The sequence below is a fragment of the Acomys russatus genome, chromosome 13, assembly GCF_903995435.1.
Source record: "Acomys russatus chromosome 13, mAcoRus1.1, whole genome shotgun sequence".
Taxonomy (NCBI): Eukaryota; Metazoa; Chordata; class Mammalia; order Rodentia; family Muridae; genus Acomys; species Acomys russatus.
The window spans coordinates 52,749,776-52,770,431 of NC_067149.1; the positions used below are offsets into that span (position 1 = coordinate 52,749,776).

The 20,656-nt window shown below is 46.2% G+C and overlaps 1 protein-coding gene across 1 annotated transcript in view; it reads right to left on the reverse strand.

The window, feature by feature from the left end:
• Nucleotides 1-18,963, reverse strand: part of Galnt8 (polypeptide N-acetylgalactosaminyltransferase 8) — a 29,538-nt gene extending 10,575 nt beyond the window's left edge. The window contains exons 1-7 of the mRNA XM_051155658.1: nucleotides 18,685-18,963; nucleotides 16,568-16,835; nucleotides 10,993-11,159; nucleotides 6,119-6,302; nucleotides 5,225-5,422; nucleotides 4,635-4,749; nucleotides 2,165-2,350 (exon numbers count right to left, since the gene is read on the reverse strand). Coding sequence (XP_051011615.1) covers nucleotides 2,165-2,350; nucleotides 4,635-4,749; nucleotides 5,225-5,422; nucleotides 6,119-6,302; nucleotides 10,993-11,159; nucleotides 16,568-16,835; nucleotides 18,685-18,871 — 1,305 coding nt within the window. The 5' untranslated portion in view covers nucleotides 18,872-18,963. The remainder of the gene's footprint in view (nucleotides 1-2,164; nucleotides 2,351-4,634; nucleotides 4,750-5,224; nucleotides 5,423-6,118; nucleotides 6,303-10,992; nucleotides 11,160-16,567; nucleotides 16,836-18,684) is intronic.
• Between the last annotated feature and the right edge of the window lie 1,693 nt (nucleotides 18,964-20,656).

A 20,656-nucleotide genomic window follows, 5' to 3' on the forward strand; every position in this document is an offset into this window, starting at 1 on the left:
AGAAAACCCTTTAGCCCTTCTCCAGACAGAGCCTGTGTGGGGGCGATGCAAGCTGACCTCTCAGGACTGATTTCCCTTGTTTTTGCGATGCCTGTTGGGATGATCTGATGTGTTTTGATGCTAATTACTTCTTGCTGCCTGACCCACCTTTTGCTTAATAAAAAGCCATCCCACCTGGACAAGACAAAGAAGATAGGTGGGGCTTGGAGAGAGAGGAATCTAATTAAAAAAAAAAAAAAAAGACTGCCAAAAGGAGAGAGACCTAAAGTGAAGAGAGGAAGGCCATCATGGGTTAGCTGGAGGAGAAACACATGGCCGGCCTCGTGGATGGAGAATCCGGCCCAGATGAAGAACATAAACAAGTATATGAGACTATAGATGGGAGGTAGCTTAATAGAAGTAATTGGAAACAGATGGCATGGAATTAAGGCAGGGATCCCATGCCTGAGGCCCTACTATAGGAAGTAGTTTAGAGGATTGATATCTGCCCTGCCCCAGGTTAACTAAGGCTATTTTAAAATATAACAAGTGTCTGTGTCTTGATTCATCACTAGCCAGGCCTACAGGTAACACAGATAATTTTTAAAAATAATAGATGCCCTGGCAACAAAGAGTGTAAAATACAATGGTTGGAAAAGCTTAAGTGAAACTTCTGGTACCAAGACTCAGACTATAAAGGGAACTATACAGAAAGGGTTTTAGTGAGGAACCACTGTGAAGGAATACTGGAGCTAGGAAGATGGAGAAGGGCATGCAGAAACTGTATCTACTGTCTTCCCAGAATTCCAGAAGGTCTGCTTCTGATGGTACTTAGTTCATTGGTTTAGGGAACTTCCTTTACAAGTTGGCACAACCCAAGTATGACACTGTCTAAGCATAAAGCTAAGGTTGCACGGAAGAGGGGTACTCATTTGCCCACGAAGACTGCTATCCTGGACACCAAGAGACTTCCTCTCTCAACAGTGAGCTAATTGTAGGAGACTACTGAGACTTCAGTGCGGGAACTTTGAAGGAGGTTCAGGTATTTTGGACATTTTTATATTCCTGAGACTAGTGCTTCCTGTGTCACATCCAGTCCTGTTCCTAGGCATTTCCTTCTAGGCTAATTCCACAGACTCCACAGCTTTCTGGAGACTACCTGATCATCCCCCGTGATGGAAGGGGCATCTTCCAATGCAGTGACTGGTCTCTGTGAGCCAAGCATGCCTCAATAAACAGGATCCAGAGGTCAGAGAGAGAAGACAGCACAGTAGCCTCAAGCAGATGGGGGGGATGTGGGCTTAGCTCAGAGCACCCCCATTCATGTGAATCTGGCAATACTACAATACCACGGGCCACCAACCATATCCTTACCCTCTTCAGAGAGCAAATGCCCAGGGGTGGGTGTGTTGCTCTGTTGGTAGAATGTTTGCTGAGCATGCGCAAAACCCTGGGATCAGTACCCAGCATTATATGAAACAGAGTGCAGTGGCACATGCTTTTAAATTCATAGCCCTTGGGAAACAGCGGTAGGAGGGTCAGAAAGCCAAAGTCATCCTCAGCTACAAAGCATGTTGAAGCCATCCAGGGCTACAGGAGACTCTACTTTAGAGGAAGGTGGGGGACAGAGATGTCCTGTGTCCTTCCCTTGGTATCAGATGAAGAGCATGGAAGAATCTAGAAGACAGGCTTGACTGCTTTGAGTCTATATCTCTCCTTGCCACCTGCATGAGTGTTCTGTCCAACAGTTTATTTCCAATTCTCTCTATGCCTGGCTTCCTGGTCTATAACACATTCTGGAGGTGCATAACGGTTAAACAACTCATAGGTGAGCCTATACTCCCAGCACTGAGGAAGCTGGGCCAGGATTGCCACGAGCTCCAAGCCAGACCGAGATGCTATGAAGACCCCCATCTTTAAAAAACAAAACCCCAAAGGTGAAAGATGAATGTATCAAACAGTATCTGGACACAGCATTATATGTACATACAACAGTGAACAGTCGCCACAAACTGGGGACCTTACCTTAAACCTTACCTCATCCACTAATGAATCATCAATGAATGAGCCTTACCTCATTTATCAAGCCTTGGATGTTGTGTTTATCCTAAAGCTTTTCATTTCCCCACCTTTCCTGACACCGCCTCTTCCTTCATTTCCCCCCTCTGTTCAATCCATGGCCAACCTGGAGGGGGAGGTTCCAGGCCGAGTAGACCATGTATTTGTATTTGTCCATCCAGATTTCAGCCACTCTCAGAGCGTTACGCCGCAAGGGAATTCCTGGGTCCATGGCATAGGGTTTGTGATGTCTCTCCAGGTGAGCAACCCGGGAGCAGGGTAAGATCTCAATCTTCCCTCCACACTGCCACACCTGCAAGAGGACAAGGCCACCTTCCTTCACTGACAGAGTCCTACAGCTGATGAACTGACAAGGAGATCCCACTTGAGGCCCTCCTCTTTTGAGTCAGGGTTTCACTCTTAAAGCTCAAGTTGGCCTGGGATTTGCAATTTAGCCCACACTGGCCTCATTGCAATCTTCCTGTCTTAGTTCCATGAGCAATTGGGACTGCAGACATGAGCCACCACAGGCATCCCAGAAAGTGTTTTATCAGTCACTATAAGTTTAGTCTTCCCACCTCCACTTTAATGTCACTTTCCAAACTTCTTCCATAAATCACACTGTATCAAACATCTGTCAGTCCAGCCTCCTTCCAGAAGCTCTCCTAAAAGGCTCTGCTACTCAGACCAAGGAAGCCAAGACACTAGGCTAGAGGTACTGAGTCCTAAGGCATTCTCACTAGCCAACTCCCCACACTCTTTTTCTACTAACATGCCAGATACAGAGCTACAGGGTGGACAGATGCTAATAGCCTTCTTGGTCCCTCCTCCTGAGGCCAGCACCCTCCCCTAAGCTTTTTGCCTTGAGTATGGGCCTGACACCTCCCAACCAAAAAGGATGGCCTTGAATATATGTGTGTGGTTGCATGTTAAAAGATAGCAACATCCATCTTCTGCTAGAAGACATAATCTCTTGTTGGTTTTAAAGAAGCCAGCCAATGTGTGATAAGCTACCATATAGGGTACAGCCATAGACACATAACCAGAAACTAAAAGTGGCTTCCAACTGTCAGTCAGCAGACAGACAAACAAATGAACAAAAGCAAAAATTGAACGATGCCTCAGTTGTTTAGGCTTTAAGGCATTGAATGCTATCAACATCCTGCCACCTTAAAAGCAACTCCTTCCCCAGCCTAAATGAGAATTCAATACTGGCTGTCTATTGATTTTTCAGCCTCACATGGACCCTGATCACAGATGCTATGAGTTAATAAAGGCATCTTTCTAGGTGTGACGATGTACAGCTGTAGTCTCAGCCCTGGACAGACAGAGCAACACTGTAGTATGCTCAGGATAACTTGGTCTACATAGCAAGTTGCACGCCGGCCAAGGTCACATAATGAGACCCTGTATAGAAGAGAGAGAGAGAGAGAGAGAGAGAGAGAGAGAAGGTGGGGGAAGGGACCTTTGGCCTTGTCTCTTCTTCCTTTCTATCTTGGGGATGGCATCCAGAGTTAAGGTTGTGAAGGCCATTCATATGCTAACACCCCCAAATCCTGTATCGGAAACCTTCCCAAGCTCACTTCACCTGCAGTAGCAGAGAGAGATCTGGGCTCTTCTCTCTGACTTCTGGTGCAAATTCCGCTATGCTGTGTGGTGCTTTTACTTCAGCCTTGGGCTGGTGAGTTGGCCAAAGGACTAAAGATGCCATGCCGGCTGCCAAGTCTGATGACCTAAGTTAGATCTCTGGGACTTACATGGTGGGAGGAGACTCCTGCAGGTTGTTCTCTGACCTCCACACATATGGAGGTCACACACACACACACACACACACACACACACACACACACACACACACACACACGAAAATAAATAGATTTGATAAAATACTTTTCCAAAAGCTCTCTTATTAAAAACAAAACAAGCCAGGTGTGGTGGAGCACACCTGTAATCCCAGCACTCAGGAGGCAGAGGCAGGTAGATCTCTGTGAGTTCAAGGTCAACCTGGTCTACAAAGTGAGTCCAGGGTAGCCAAGGCTACACAGAGAAACCTTGTCTCAAAAACAAAAACAAAACCCAAAAATATTAACTAACTAACTAACTAAATAGAATTTAGCTTTATAGTTTCTGTTGGGGAGTTTGACTTGGGAAGCTAAGGCAGAAGGATGGCAGCTTCAAATTCAGCCGATGCAACTGGAAAAGACCCCGTCTCAAAAATATAGGAGTCGGCACTGTGTCTCAATGGTGGGGTACATGTCTATCAAGTCTTTGGGCTTGTCTTCCCCAGAGATGGTCAACCCCAGAAAATGCATTTAAAATTCCTGGAATCCTCTGGAGAGAAAGGAACATCTACCCAGCTTCAGCTCTCCCACTGACCACCAAAGCTCTGACATCACAGGATACAGGCCTATACCAGAGACTTCCCCTCCAAGGCCTTGTTGCCTACCACTCGCTTGTCACCCCAGGGGCTGGGAATGTGGCTATCTGTCCATCTCTTGAGCAGTACACACAGCTGAGTCCTAGGCTTCCGGAATGCCTGTGACTTTCTGTTATGCCCCCCTCTGCTTTGTCCCCTAGGGAAGAGGGAAAGTGCTCACCCTCAGGCTAAGTTCCACGTTCTCTCCTCCGTAGAGCAGCATCCCGCCATCCAGAGCCCCCAGCTCTTCCAGGAAGATCCTGTTGGCGGCCAGGATGCCCATGATGGAAGGGCTCCTGTAGAGTGCATGGCAAAGGGGGTTTCTAATACCTCTCCAAGAAGCAGGTCTGCATGGAGGAGGGGCTGGGAAGCCCCGCAGTGCCCTTCAGCAGCTGCCCTAGCATCTTCTCATCCTGAAGGCTTTGCTGAAATGTTTACTGTGCTGCCACCACCCTTCACAAATGATGGTGGAAGTCACCTTTGTCATCTTTCTTCATGGTCTGATAATGCTAGAAGATGGCCCCAAGTACTTCCTAAAATTCTAAATACTTCTGATTTTTCTCTGGAAATCTAGATAACCCAAAATGTCTATAATATTTAATCTGGGGCCAGGCCTTTGGGTTTTGTTTTGTTTTTTACTATTATTATCATTGTTAAATGCTTTTCGTCTCCTTTATCTGTTCCTCCACCCCACCTCTATCACAATCATCAAAGATAGACGAGCCCTACACATTCACTCTGATTACACTCCCTCAGCATGCTCATACTTACTTCATTGGAGCAGTGGCATCACCCAGATCGATCCAGGCTTGTGGGACAGGATCATACTGGCACCACAGCTTCCAGCTAAAGCCATCTGCGGCCAGTTCGTACTTTTTCAGTTCAAACGTATCGAAATCAATATTGTCAAACACAGGAGACACGACCACGGTGTGGTCTTCCTGAATCCGAGCCAAAATGGGCTCCGCCCTAGAAGAGTACAAGGCAGAGCCAGCAGAGGGCTGGAGCAGAGATGCTCTATGAACCACGCCTTGCTGTGGTGGGAATTCTTACTTCAGGACTCTAGATAGTTGGGACTCCTGACTCCTTGAGCCAGGATGAGAGCAGATTTGAAATTAGTGCCCAAATGCCACCCCCAGGCCTTTGTGAATGAGGAATGCCAACATTCTACCTAAGTTTACAGTATCCGTGTTTCCAGATGGTGTCTCTCTGCTGTGTGATTTTTCCACACTATTCGTGTAATCTTTATTTCATGTCATTTAAGAGCTAGGAAAACTGGAGGAATTGCCAGTGGTTACATTTTGCATTTTAAAGAGAAAGACACGAATGCTTAGTTAAGTGGCTATTCAAAATCACAAAATTAGCAATATTGTGAATATTCTAAGCCTTATCCACCTCACTCAAACGTGCTTACAGCTAGTGTCTTGACTTTGTGACTCTCCTACCCGCCTCCATATTCCAAGTCATGAGATTATGGACTTATGCCCCCACACCTGGCCTATACTATTTCTCCTATCCAACAAGACATCCCTGAATGAAAGCTTTATAGCTTCCTTTTGTTCAAGGACCGGTGTAAGTGCTCCCTGTCTCGACAGCATCCTGACTTGTCATATACAGTAGCTTAGTTCTGTCTTTTCCTGAAAGCCGCAGCCTCCCAGAACCTACCATCCAATGTTCACTTCGATGTGAGCATCCAAGATGGCAACCACATCAGCTGTAGCAGCTTCCAGGCCGGTGTTTCGGGCTTGTGCGAGACCTCTTCTCTTTTTGTGCCTTATGAGTTTCAGTAGGACTGGATAGTTCTGGTTGTAAAGCTTAATCTTCTCATCCAATCGTGCCTTCAGTTCTCCTACCAACACACAAGCACAGAGACCCTGAGTGCAAAAATGAATGTGATACAGAAATGTATACTGTCCTGTGGGTGATGCCACTATAAGGTGAGCAACTCCAGAAGCTTTACTGAGGGTGCAGATAACATTTGCCCAGTGCCTTTCCCTCAAAATATTTAGTATTATTCCTTTTTTCCCTTTTCCCATCCTTGAATATCTCTGCTTGGGAGATATGAACCACTGGCTATGAGTACATCATTGTCATCATTGTTGTTGTCTTTGTCATTGTCGTCATCACCATCATCATCATCAAGCTGTTTGATTACTTTACATCCGTGTCACAGCTTTCCTTCCCTCCTCTCCTCCCAGTCACTCCTTCTTTACTTCTCTCATTGCTCCCCCCCTTTTCCCCTTCTCCTCAGAAAAGGGGAGGCCCCCCATGGATGTCAACCAGCCTTGGCATGTCAGGTTGCAGTAAGACTAGGCACATCTTCTCCTATTGCGGCGAGATGAGGCAGCCCAGTTAGGGGAAAGAAATCCAAAGGCAGGCAGTGTAGTCAGAGACAGCCCTGCTCCTGCGTTAGTAGTTCCACATGAAGACCCAGCTGCACAGCTGTTACATGTGTGCAGACAGCCTAGGTCAGTCCCACACATGCTCTGTGCTTGGCAGTTCAGTCCGTATGGGCCTAGGTTACTTTTCTGTAGGTTTTCTTATGGTGTCCTTGACCTCTCTGGCTCCTTCACTCCTTCCTTCCCCTCTTCCACAGAATTCCCCAAGCTCCACTCAATGTTTGGCTGTGGGTCTCTGCAACTGTTTCCATCAGTTTCTGGGTGAGGCCTCTCTAATGACAGTTATGCTGAGCTCCTGTCTGCAAGTATAACAGAATATCATTAACAGTGTCGGGGTGGGCTCTCTCTCATGGCATGGGTCTCAAGCTGGGTCCCTCATTGCTTGGCCCTTCCCTCAAATTCTGTTGCATCTTTCACTCCTGTACATCTTGTAGGCAGGACAAATAAGTTGTGGGTCTAAAAGGTTTTGTGGCTGGGTTGGTGTCCAAATCCATCCATTGGAATTCTTGCCTAGCTACAACAGATGGCCGGTTCAGGATCCATAGCCTCCATCCCTAAGAATCTTAGCTAGGGTCACCCTCATAGATTCCTGGGAGTTTCTTGTGTACTGAGAAACTCTAGGTAAAGAAGCAAGGCAGGCCTGGCTTGGGAATCTAAGGCTGCAGCCCTGCTGGATGAGTTTGCAGAGTCAGCCTGGGGAATCTCCATGGCTTACTTGCAAGGCCTTCTAGAAAACCAAGATAAGCAGCTTTGCTTTGTTTTCCACATCCTGGGCTCTTCTGCTGGAATCACAATGGGAACAAATGCTCAGACTGATCTTCTATGCTAGCATCTGGCTGACTGTAGCTCTAGTCGGCTCTCAATATTATGCAAGCAAGACTCACTCTTCCCAGACTGTTTACACGGATTTTTTTCCTTCCCCCTCTTCCCCTTCTTGTCACAAAGCCTGTCTCTGCCTTTGTCAATGCAGGCTACCAGTTGCCTTCTTTACATATTTGAAAGCAGCCTCCGCTTTCATACAAATCGCTAAGTAGTATGCAAAATAGCTAACCAAACAACCCAGCTGTCTACTGATGACGTATGGTTTTTGGCTTGGTTGTTTTTTTAGACAGACAGACACTGTAACCTAGTACTCTTAAACTCAAAGTAGTACCTCCACCTTAGCCCCCCAAGAACTGGTATTACATGCATCGCTAATAATATTAATTCACTTAGACACACCCCGTGAATATTAGCACTAACTAAAGTATTCCCAATTTACAGAAGAAAAACTAAGGCATGGGAAAAGTAAAAAACTTTCCAAATTACACACCCAGTTAGTGGCACATCCACTACCTTTAATCACGCATTGGCTCAAGACCCAGGTGCACAGCGGCTTGATTCTACTAAATGCCCCCATCCCCCCTCTCCTTATTTTCAAGGGATACATTTCTTGTTGGTTACTCTCTCAAGAGATGAGTCTATTTGTGAAACCTGGGTTAGCCAGCTCCTAAAATCAACACTTACATGGCTGTGGCACTAAAATTTGCCTGGTTTTATTTTTCATTTATTTATTTATTTCCCTATCTGTTTCATGCATGTTGAAGACAGGGAACAGCCCGCAGGAGCCAGTTCTTTCCTTTTACTGGGTGAGGAATTAACTCAGGCCATCCAGCTTGAAGGCAAGCAACTTTGTCCACTGAGCCATCTTGCTGGCTTTTGCCCCATTTTACAACATTCCGTCCATATGTGCACCGTGGCATGTGTATGGCTGCATCTCACCACCACCACCACCACCACAATAGCCGTAAATAGAACAAAACTAAGCAGGCGGATCACTGTGAGTTCGAGGCCAGCCTGGTCTACAAAGTGAGTCCAGGACAGCCAAGGCTACACAGAGAGACCCTGTCTCGGAAAAAAACAGAAAAACAAACAAACAAACAAACAAAAAAACCCTATAATTTGAATGATGTGTCGCATGTTGCTGGCAGTTAGGACAGTAGGCAGCTTTATCTGGCTTTTCATCATGTATTTGCTGCCCTCATAAGTGATCTTACTTGTACCACCAGTGTTACTGTTCCCCCTACAGAGTCTTGAATTACATCTTGTCTTCCTACCTTTGTGCACGGGACTATAGAACTATTGTAGGGGTGCAGAGATCTTTTGAGGCCTTCCACCCCAACCTTTGCATCAGCTCCATGAAGAAGCTGAGTCCCAGAGAAATGAGAGATCTTGTCTAAGGTCACCTCAGACAGGACCAAGTTGGTCTTGGACCTTCAGATATGCAGGGTACACATGTAGATCTCCTTTTTCTTACTAGCTGAACCAGGGTACAAGTTGGTACCCATCTCCACAACTAGAAATGATTGAAACTTGTTCTCGTTCACGATTTCCAGGGTAATTTGCTCTATAAAGTCTTTCTCCTTTCTCATTAAGTTAATGACACTGCTAGGATGGGGGGGGGGGGTGTAAATGAAAAGAAGTGGTTCTTCAGGGGCTGAGTTTTTTCAGCCCCACCCCTCTCTTGCTCTCTCTGCAGTGACCTCAGGCTCAATGACCCTTCTCATCTCTCTCATCCTTAAAGATGCCCAGCAAGGGAATAAAAGGCCTACCGCATGTATTGTCCTTGGCTGGTACCATAGTTTGAGCAGGATCCGGTGGCACTCAGAGGAAGGATAGCAGGCTACTAAGAAGAGACGTGATACCCTATGAGCATATACAGGGGGAGGAGGTCCCCCTCAGTCATAGTCATAGGGGAGGGGAGTAAGGGGAAAATGGGAGGGAGGGAGGAATGGGAGGATACAAGGGATGGGGTAACAATTGAGATGTAATATGAATAAATTAATAAAATACATTTTTTAAAAAGGTCTACCACTTCAAAAGTCCACACAGTTTGAAAATCCTTCTTTATCATCAGCCCAAACCTCTGTTTCTATAATTTAATCCTGGTGTCTTTTTATTGGATACCCAAAATTGGTAGAAGCAAGAAGAAATGGTGTTAGCTATCCTTCTTAGCATGGTTGGAATAACCCATAGCCATGGTTTGCATGAAAGTGAACCCTGGGATGTTGTGATTCTTGGGGATCCATCTGTTAGGGGAGGAAGCTGCTGTTCTGAATTTAGAAGGCAAACCCTCAGGCCCATCACGGTGGTGTGCCCCCAGTAGTATAGCTCAAGAGAAACGATGGTAGCAGGGCATGATCATCACTTAACCTGCAGGAACCCACAAGGTCCATCCTCAGTATTGCCTGGACTGGATGTGGTAGCACACAGCTGTCATTCCAGCACTAGGAAGGTGAACATGTATGACAAAAATCACCCTTGACTGCGTAGTGAGCTTTATACCATCCTGGGCTACCTGAGGCCATGTCTCAAAAACTGGGGAGTGGGGGGGGGGAGAAAGCAAGTACTTAAGACTACAATCTGTCTCTTCCCCTTGTGTCCTTCTTAGATAGGTAGACCTGGGGCTGGGTAGCCTGGGGACAAGACTTACTGCCACCCGAGAAATCCTAGAATCCCAGCATCCTTTTCCCCAAGCTTTCTTACCTGAGAAATTTAGTCTTGCCTTATAAAGGGAGGCTCTGAATCCCTTCTTAGGGTCTGAGAGCCCTGCTTGTGGTCTCACCCACCTCAACCCTCAGGTCTCCTTCATAGTGCTGTTTACTTGGGACACAGATAACTTTCAAGTCACATGACTCGGGCCTGACTCCAAATCCATACTGACCCACCATGCAATTTGAAAGTAACATTTGTATTTGTTTGATTTTTGTTTTCTGAGACAGGGTTTCTCTATGTAGCTGTCCTGGACTCACTTTGTAGACCAGGCTCACCTCAAACTCACAGAGATCCACCTGCCTCTGCCTCCCTGAGTGCTGGGATTACAGGCATGCACCATGTGCCCAGCTTCTGCCATGCAATTTGGACACACTGTGCTTTTACTGTGTCTTTGTTTCCTTACGTGTGCAACTGAGATGATGACCTGTACTCCTGGCTTCATGAAATTTAAACATACCTGGCACAGATGATCACTACTTTATCTTTTCCTTTTCTTCCTGAGAGACACTCATCATGTCCCAAACTCCTACGTGACAATCTCTCTGCAGCCAAGCTGAGATGGCCAATGGGACCCATGTTTTCCCATCTTTCCCTCAGGATCCTCACCATGGGAGCTAAAGTCATCCACCAGGATGATCTCCTTCAGCAGCCAGGTTGGGGTCCGGTTGGTGACGCTGGTGATGGCCCTCTGAATGACAGATAGCGCTTCATTCATAAATATGAGGATGACACTGAGTGATGGGAGCTGGGCGGGGTATGTCTTCTGAAGACACCTGTGAGAGTAAGACAGCATTCTTCGTAACACATTATTTTTTCATTACTTAAACATTGATATCCAGTCTTCCTCAAGTCACTAAACCTCAAGCAATGGGTGAGGAAAAACCTCAGGTTTTTATCCAAGAAGCAAAAAGGTTTTAATATCTATTTTTTTACAATTTTTTCTGCTCATACAGAGGCAATCCATCACCTTTTCATTCATCTACAGATGCTATGCTATACATCAGATGCCTAGAATTTAGTCATCTGTGTAACTATGGCTTTATATGTATTTACAAAACCCTCATTTTAAAAGCACAATCACTGAGAAATAATTTACATGCAATAAAATCCATCTATTTAAAAAGCATGCGACTTCCTAGATTTGTCAGTCACAGAGTTGAGTAAGTGCTAGCATTAATTTTAGAGTGAAAAAAAAAAACATGTATGTGGAGGTCAGAGGTTAATGTATGTGGAGGTCAGAGTTAATGTATATGGAGGTCAAAGGTTAATGTCAAGCACCTTCCTCGATTGTTTTTAACCTTATTTTGTTGATACAGGAATTCTAACTAAACACGAAGCTTTTCAATTAGGCTAAGCTGGACGGCCATGGAGAATCCATCTGTATCCACCTGCCAGGACTGGGGTGACAGATGTGCTCGGGCTCAGAATTCAGGTCCTCAAGCTTTGGAAGCAAACACTTTAGTTACCAAGCCATATCCTTAGCCTCTAATTTTAGAAAAATAACTGATCATGTATAAAGAAAGCCTGAAACATTGCAAGTTATTTGCTATTTCTCCCAAACCCATTCTGTTCACTGTCCTCATTAGCCATAGACATATACTAATGGATTTCTGTTTTTACATATATTTACTTACTCTGGAGCTTTCGTGTAAATGAAAGCAAGTTGTATATTCTGCTGAGCATAAAATTGTCATTAGTGTTGCAGCAGGTACCAGTAGCTTTCTTTTTGTGATCAAATAGCATTACATTGACAAGATCTAACCTATACTGCTTATCCATTTGCCAGCACATGGGCATGAAGTATACTTAGGGTATTTTTTTTCTCTGGGGAAATTATGAACAATTAGAGGAGCATTCTTAAGCAAGCCTCTTTTTCGAAATTACTTATTTTTACTTTATGTGTATGAATGTTTATCTGTCTATATGTATATGCTCCACACTCCTGCAGTACCCATAGAGGCCAGAAGAGGGTGTCAGGCCCCCTGGAAATAGTTACATATGGTTGTGAACCTCAATGTAGGTGCTGAGAATAAAGCCTGAACCCTTTGCAAGAGCAGCAAGTACTCCTAACTGCTGAGCCACCTCTCCAGCCCCTGTACAAGCTTCTTCACTGGCATGTTCCTGGTTCTCTTATATAAAGTGATATGCCACATGTAAGTGCTTCAGTCTATGACAGGCCACATATACAAACATGGTTCCTTTTGCGCTAAGTCACCCAATGATGTTTCAGCTGTCTTAGTTTATGTAAACACATTTCCCAAAACTCAAAGGATCATGAAGTGACATGTGACTTTAATTAAAGTCTCCAGAGCAAATTGGGAATGTGAAGGTCAAAAGGATGAGTATAAAGACTTTAAGAAGTATAATCTGAAGAAATTATGACATATGGCTTTTCTTTTGTGCCTAGAATCCCAGAAGTTGACCTGGGTCAGAGTGGCTTACTGTTTACACTACTCAGAAGGTGGGACAAGGGCCTGAATGCCCAGAGGCTTCCGCTGCCCTTTGGTGGGTCTGTGCGTGGGCTGAGGAATGATGGCCATCTGTTTGCTGCTCGGTGGGTGCAGGCCAATCCTGGCACACAGGCATGGCTAGTCCCCCCAGGCACGAGTGTGATTCCCAGGGTGTTCTTCTTGTCTGTGTCTTCCCAGCTTCTATTAAATTTCTGAATGTTCCACCATCATGCAGGTTACTAGCTAGATGGTAAGCTATGAGCTTCCTCTCAAGTTCTCCACCAAGGATGCATGGTTAGCTGGGAGTGGTGGCGCAAGCCTTTAAGCTCGGCACTAGGGAGGCATTGACAAGTGAATCTCTGTGAGTTCCAGGACAACCAGAGCTACATAGTAGTGACACCTGGACTTAAAGGCTGTTCCACATAAGGCCAGTTCCTTATAAAGAACAGGGAAGAATTTCACCCTGCATTCCATCCTGCACAGAGTTTCTGCATCAGTAGTCAGGGGCTGAGGGGGAGCTGAGAGCAGCTCCTTTGTCCTGAGCTGGAGTGACATGCTATTCTGCAAGCCAACACAAAGAACAGAAAGGTGGTAAGAAGGAGACAGCATCCTCTGGGCTTCCTGACTTTGGTGTTCCAATATACAACTTCTTCTGTGAAAGCAGTCTGGGGGAGGGGACAACTGGACCTCAGAGCTCTTGGTCTGGTGCAGTTAGAGCTGAAATTCTACCCTCAGATCAGGCATGAGGCAGAGGACTTAGCTGATGGAGGAAGAGGTGGATGTGAGGAGGGCAGGAGTCACAGGTGCTTCTGCCACCTCCCAAGGCAGAGGACCTGCCTCTCACTGTGGGGATGGGGAAGGTGTGAAGCATTTGCAGATGGCTTGCCCTTCCCAGGGGTGAAACCACAGCTCTATGAGAAATGCAGCGGTGAGAGCCCCCTTGAACACTCCTCCCATTCTGCAGAGCTGGGGGTGGGGGAGGCGGGGCAGAGAGAGAAAACAGTGGCTCATGTGCCACAGACTCCCACTGAGCCTTGTTGAGATTTAGAAAATGTTCTTGCCAGGATGATTCTTTTTTGCTGTGTATCCTTGAGAGACATTTCTGGCACTGTTGTGCATCATTTTCCCCAGTCAGATGGCTGCTTTGTTAGGGGGGGGGAAGATGCTTCACCATTTTGCCATTCTGGAATGATAGCCGATGCACACTTAAAAATTAAAGCGCTTCTCAGTTTTCCTGCTAAATATCCACATTTGTGAAGCCTCTGATTGCATTGGGAACTTTTCCCACCCATGGTACAAAATATCCTGCAGATGCAACTTAAGAGAAGAAGGGTTCCTTTGTGCTCAAGGTTCAAGAGGGTACAGTCCATCAGGGTAGGAAAGGGCACAACAGAGGTCATGGTGGCAGGAATAAGTGACTGGAACTCCCACATCGCCACACATCAGGAAGCAGAGAGGAGGGGCTACTGGCTGTGCTGCCTCTCACTCTCCCACCCCCCCCCCTTTAATTCAGTCCTGGAAAACAGCTCAAAGAGGGAAGGAAGGAGGGAGGGAGGGAGGGAGGAAGGAAGGAAGAAAGGATGGAAGGAAGGAAGTTGCAATTCAATAATAAAAAACAATGTATCCAAATAGACACTTCTAAAAGGAAAAAAAGGCATGCAAATAGATAATGAGCAAATAAAAAGATGTTTAACATCATTAGGCCTCAAAATTTTAAATTAAAAAAAAAGCACAATGAGACTCCATCTCACAGCCAACAAGTTAACTGCTCAGACATGCACACAGTAACATGTTTTGGAGAGCAGGTGAGCAAATGCCAGGACTCTGGGACTACACTTCATCGGTGGCACACTTGCTTATATTCACAAGGGCCTGGCTTCAGCCTCAGCACCAGACCTGGCTTCTGCCGGGCAGGGTGGCCCCACCCTGCAATCCCAACCCTTGTGAGGCAGAGATCTATGTAGCCCAGGGCTCAAATTCCTTGAATTCTCAATCCTCCCTCAAAGACAGAATATAAGCCAATTGTGCAGCCCCTTTAGGAAACAGGCAGGCAGGCCCTCAAAAGGCTAAACACAGAGATAGCCATATGAGCCAGCAGCTCTACCGCAGGGTCTACAAAGTGAAGACCTTTGTTCAAATACAAGCTTGCACACGAAACAAGCCTTTTTTTAAGAAGACCACACCCACGCTTTAGGGTATGTCACTTCTTTCCGAGTACCCCTTTTCCCCTTAACCTTCTTGTTTGTGTATTATCACGTGTGTATCAAACTCCAACTCAGCTTCACTTAAAAAGCAAAACACGACAATACTGTTCACTGTAGCCCAGACCTGAAAACATTGGACCACACAAAAGCAAATTGCTACACATCAGCATAAGGGGGAAGTATCACTGCACACATTAGCCATTGCATGCATTAGTACTTTGGACACACTATAGAAAATGAAAAAAAGACAGACAGAAACACACACACACACACACACACACACACACACACCATATTACATGATTCCATCCTAAGAAAAGCCTAGAACAGATAAATCCACAGGGACAAGGAAGCTGTGGGTGAAATGGAGCATGGCTTCTGAAGAGCACAGGCTTTCCTTATGAGATGATCAAAATGTCTCAAGATTGTGTGGCTTGTGCACAACCCTGAACATACTAAAAGTCTTTGCAGGACATAGTGCCTCACATCTGTACCATTAGCATACTAATGGTAGAGGGACCGCCAAAAGTTGGAGATCAACCTAGACTACATAACGAGGCCCTGATTCAGTTAATTTATTAATTGTAATAAAAAAAACCCCATTCATTTCATGTCTTAAATGGATAATTCTGTGATATATCTGTCAACAAAGTTATAGCCAGGAGTGGTGGTGTACACCTGTAAACCCAGGGCACACAGGATTAAAATGGGAAGATCAGGAGTTCAAAGTCATCTCAGCCACAAAGATTTTGAGGCTAGCGTGGGCTACTTAAGCCCATGTCTCAAAAAAGAAAAAAAGAAAGAAAGAAAGAAAGAAAAAAAAAAGAAAAGAAAAAGCTTGAATGGTGTATGTTTTTAATTGTAGGATGAAAGTGTGTGTGTGTGTGAGAGAGAGAGAGAGAGAGAGAGAGAGAGAGAGAGAGAGAGAGAGAGGAGGGCAGAAGGAGCTGGAGCAGTGGGGGAGGGAAACTGGGAGGAGGGCTGCACCCAGGAAAGACTCCACATTTGAGATTCAATCAGGAACAGGATCCAAGTGGAGAACTGAGGGAAAGCCAAGGCAGAAAGCAGCGCTGCTGAGTGAGGTGGGACAGGAGCAAGTCCTGGCTCTGCTCTGAGGTCTCCATCTGGCAGAAGATTTGCTCCAATGGGAAGGAATCCTTGGACATCTCTTCCTGAGTTGCCTCACCCCCTTTCCAAGGAACCAGCAGTATCTGGATGAGTCCATATCATCTCTGGTACGCCATCATAAAATAAATTAAAAACAAGGGCTCACTTCGGCATGGTGGTAGGGCACACTGTAATCCCAGCACTCAGAAAGCTGAGGCCAGAGGATCTCTAGTTTGAGGCCAACCTCGGGATACATGGTAAGGACTTACCTCAAAATAACAAAACAAAATCAAATACAGCCATAAAAATGTCTGTTCATCCCCTTCCCCACAGTCCTCAGCTTCTGTCATCCCTCCCTCTACCCCTTCACTTGCTTGGCCTCGAAAGGTCATCACCAAAGTCACCTCTGGTCCAGCGCACCTGGCGTCACGGGTGTCAGGGATGCTACGGTTATAGGGTAACTGGTTGCTGAGGAACACGTTGTAGCCAAACTCCAGGAACAAGTCCAGGGCCTCCTGCTGCTGCGCCTCGGAGAGCCCCTTCCCCCATTGCTGGAAGATCTTGGAGCTCAGGAAGAATCTCTTGGGTGCCAACCTTACTTTCATTTCCTTCCAGCCAGGGAGGAATTCACCATTTCCCCACTTTGCTACGTGGCCTTGTCGCTTCGTAGTCGATTTCATACTTTTTCCTGCAAATAAAGAGGGTGGGAGTGATGTGGAAACATTTCAACCAATCTTTAGAGAGCTGGGCACTGCTTTCCATCCTAACATCCCCAAGAGCCTTTTCTCTCTGCTACAGTTTGCATCTCAAATGTCTCCACAAGAGGCTGGGGGCCTGAGGCTTGTCTTCCTCCCCAGCACCATTAGGAGAGAGTAGAGACTTTAAGAGATAGGGCCCAGCTGAGAGTCTTCCAATTGCAGGGGGGCTGTCCTACAAAGGGGACACTGGGGACCTGGACAGTTTAAGATGAAAGGCAGATGAGAAAAAATAAACTTAAAAGAGGAAACAGTGCTTCGTCTGTCAAAAGAGACCATGTAAATGCCCTGCGTGTTTGCTCGGTGGAAAAGAAAAGCAAGAGCACAGTACTGAGTGTTCAAATCAAACCCCATTATTATTCACGCTGTTCCATACTGCGCACCTGCTCACACAATGGCCCTGTGTCCCCTGACCTCCAGACCCCTCTGTGAATATTATTATTTGATTAATTTATTACTTTGAGAGCACTTCTTCTCTTTTGAACTCTTGATCACAGGTATACAGAACCTTGCCTGATTTTCACGTCTCTGTCATTTTAAAAGATGCTTTAACCAGACATGGCAGCACATGCTTAGAATCCCAGTCCTCCGAATACTGAGGCAGCAGGGCTGCGAGCTGCAAGTGAAATAATAATTGCAACTGCATCGTTAGCTCTAGCTCCAGGCTGGCACACCCCGGGGCTGTAACCCTGATCCTGGTTTACACATTCAATGCCTCCTGGCAATTCGGAGACGTGAGGCTTTCTCGAGGAAACAGAATCACAAACCATCCCAAGGCATGTTGAAACCTTACCCTGAACTTTAAATCAAGAAGCTAAACTTGAGTGTATATCAGCCAGTCAGGCTACAACCAACCCCAGAACACTCAGGAGGCTGAGGCAGAAAGATAGTTAAGTTCCAGGACAGACATGGTTACATAGAGAATCCCAGAGCACCATGAGCTCTAAAGCAAGATCCTGTCTCAAAAACAGGGATGGGATTTGGGGTGGGGGTGGAGGCTGGCTCATATTACTTCCCATATAGTCCTTGAGGGTTGGCAGGTATCTCTCCTCATTCCTGTCACTGTCACTTCTTGCTCAGAGTCTCACGCCAGATGTCCATATTGAATCTTTGACCCTCTAACAAATCTGCTACGTAATCATGATAAGAATTCTTGGCAAAACAGAGCCAGTTCTTTTGCCCTCTCAACACTGCCATTGTTATAGAACTTCTGGATCACAACCTGTGCCCCAGGTCAGGTTCAGTCCCCTGTTCTCAATGAGCCAATTAAAAGAGCCAAATTAAAAATAGAAAGCAAGGGGAAAAAAAAATAGAAAGCAGGAAAAGGGATTCATCTAAAACAGCCAAGTTGGGAAGAGCAACAAAGAGATCTAGGGACACCTTCCCCCACACTCAATCCATCTTCTGTGCCCTGAGGGAGATAAAGCTTGAGTAAAGGCCTAAGACATGCACAGCTAAGCCGTCAGGTGGCCAAGGTCCATCCTTCCTCTCCACCACTAATACATCCTTGTCTGGGCTCCAGTCTCACCCAGTAATGATGATCTGTGACAAGTTGTTGAAACTGTGTGAAATCTTTGCTCAAGTTCAGTCTCCGAGCATGAGATCCCTGGGAGAATTCCCCTTTCTTTGGAGTCCGTTGTTCCCATAGTGCTATAGTCAGATTGAAGAATTGGCCTCTCTGCTGACTTTTTTCCCTTGGTGCCCCCTTCTCCCCTTAAGTTCCTAAAGCTACCTTACCCCTCACACCCTATGATGTCCTCTCTGAGAAGGCGTGGTACTTACTCAAGTGGTGCATATCCTTCTTCAGGTACAAGGGGCTCTGGGCCACCGCAGCCCCCTCCTTGTGCAGGCTGCCCACAACCAAACTATGTATGGCCTCCCTGGTGTAAAACAGCAGCAGGATGTTGGCTGCTAGCAGAGTAAGCTTAGCACAGAGGACCTTGGAGCAGCTCCTCCTCCAGAGCCTCATCGCGAGCCTTGGGGAGACTTGCTCCCTTCTTCTGGCAGAGCCGGTGGCTACCCAGACAAACCTGGAAGCAGAGCCCACCAGCTAGGCTGTGTCTCAGATGGGTGGTAGCTTCACAAATGACACCCTACCGGCTAAGCCTGGTGGCCTCTGGCTGGAAACACTGTCACAGGGTACCTGGTTTGTCTCTAAAGAGTGTCAGGCATGGGCAATGAACCAGGGCAGCCACCCAACAACTGGGAGATCACCTGGGCATATTTGTCCTCACTTCAGAAGTCAGCAGCATGGTAGTGGCTCCTGTAGTTACCTCAGTCTGCCTAAGGAAAAGCCCTTCCTCCTTTTGACTTTGGGTTTTTGCCTATCAAGTGCAAGGCTTAGGTAGTGAGCCATTATGTCTGGTTAATGTTTTGTTTTTCATGGTCTCTTGCTGTGGAATAACAATTAGGGCTGGTCTCAGAGGGTCCCAAGAAGAGGAGGACGTGAAAGGTATCTGTAAAGCAGAAAGAGCCCACGATGGATGTCTGTTCCTACACAACTTCCGGGCATTGGACACAGCAGGTTGCTCCTGGGAGTAGATACAGTGAGCTGGAGGTGGACTGTTGCAGGATATTTGATCACACTGTGACTTCCGAGTTGTGCTGTTTACTGGAAAAACCTGTTTTTAGTTGTGGTGTGGCTCAACCCTAGCACACACCTTTAATCCAAGAGGTTTCTGTTTGAATTAAATAACATCAGCCATAGGTCAAGGGGCGCTGCAAGCAACCAGGTGACAGGGAGTGAACATAGGAAAAACCACACAGAGTATGAGGATATCAGGAGGACCGATAGAGGGGTGCATGGCGTGGAAGGGAGGGACACTCAGTTTGAGGGGTTTTTTGGGCAGAGGAAAGAGGATTCCTTCTCCTTCTGGGATGTCAGCTGAGGAGGAAGGTCAGCTGACTGCTTTTTCTGCATCTCTGAGCTGGGTCCTGAGTATTCAAGCAATGTTTCAGACTTTGTTAAAACAACAACAAAAACAGTGACCCTGGGGTGAGCCTTGAGGAATGGTCCTGTGTCACTGTGTATGTCCTCTGCCTGACTCTGGACTCTGGATTTTTTCTCTACTTCTACTTCTCTACTTCCTTAACTCCTTTCCCCCAGACACCCCACACCTCTCATATTTTAGACAACTCATCCAAATATCATTGTAAATTCCACACCTAAAACTGTCCTTCAGGTCAAAAGTATGAAATCCTCAGTCAGGTGTTGGACCCCTACACACTCCGCTGTCCACTTCCCCCTTGCAAGTTCCAGTCAATACAAAGAAAAAGCAAAATCTCTCTCATTTCCTTGAATGAGTGAGGTGGGCACATTGATATTTCTTCCTATTCCCTAACAGTAACAAAATACTGTGTACATCCAGGCCTGGGGACATAAGCCTACAATGCCAGCCACTCACACACAGGCTAAGACAGGGGGATTGCAAGTTTGAGACCAACTCAGGCTACAGAGTAAGGTTAAGAGCAGCATGGACAGCCTTGCCTAAGAAAGTAAGGGGGAGGGGAGACAGGCAGGCAGACAGACAGACAGACAGACAGACAGACAGACAGGCTGGCCTGGGGAACTAATTCAGTGCTAATGTACTTGCCAGCAGGCATGACACCTTAGGATCAACCCCTAGTACCTGGAACAAAACTAACAAACCCTGCATATTATATAGAAAAGAAACGGGAAAAGTCTGGTGTGGTAGTGCACACCTGTAATCCCAGCAATCCCAGAATGAAAAAGTTAAGGACTAAACAAGGATTT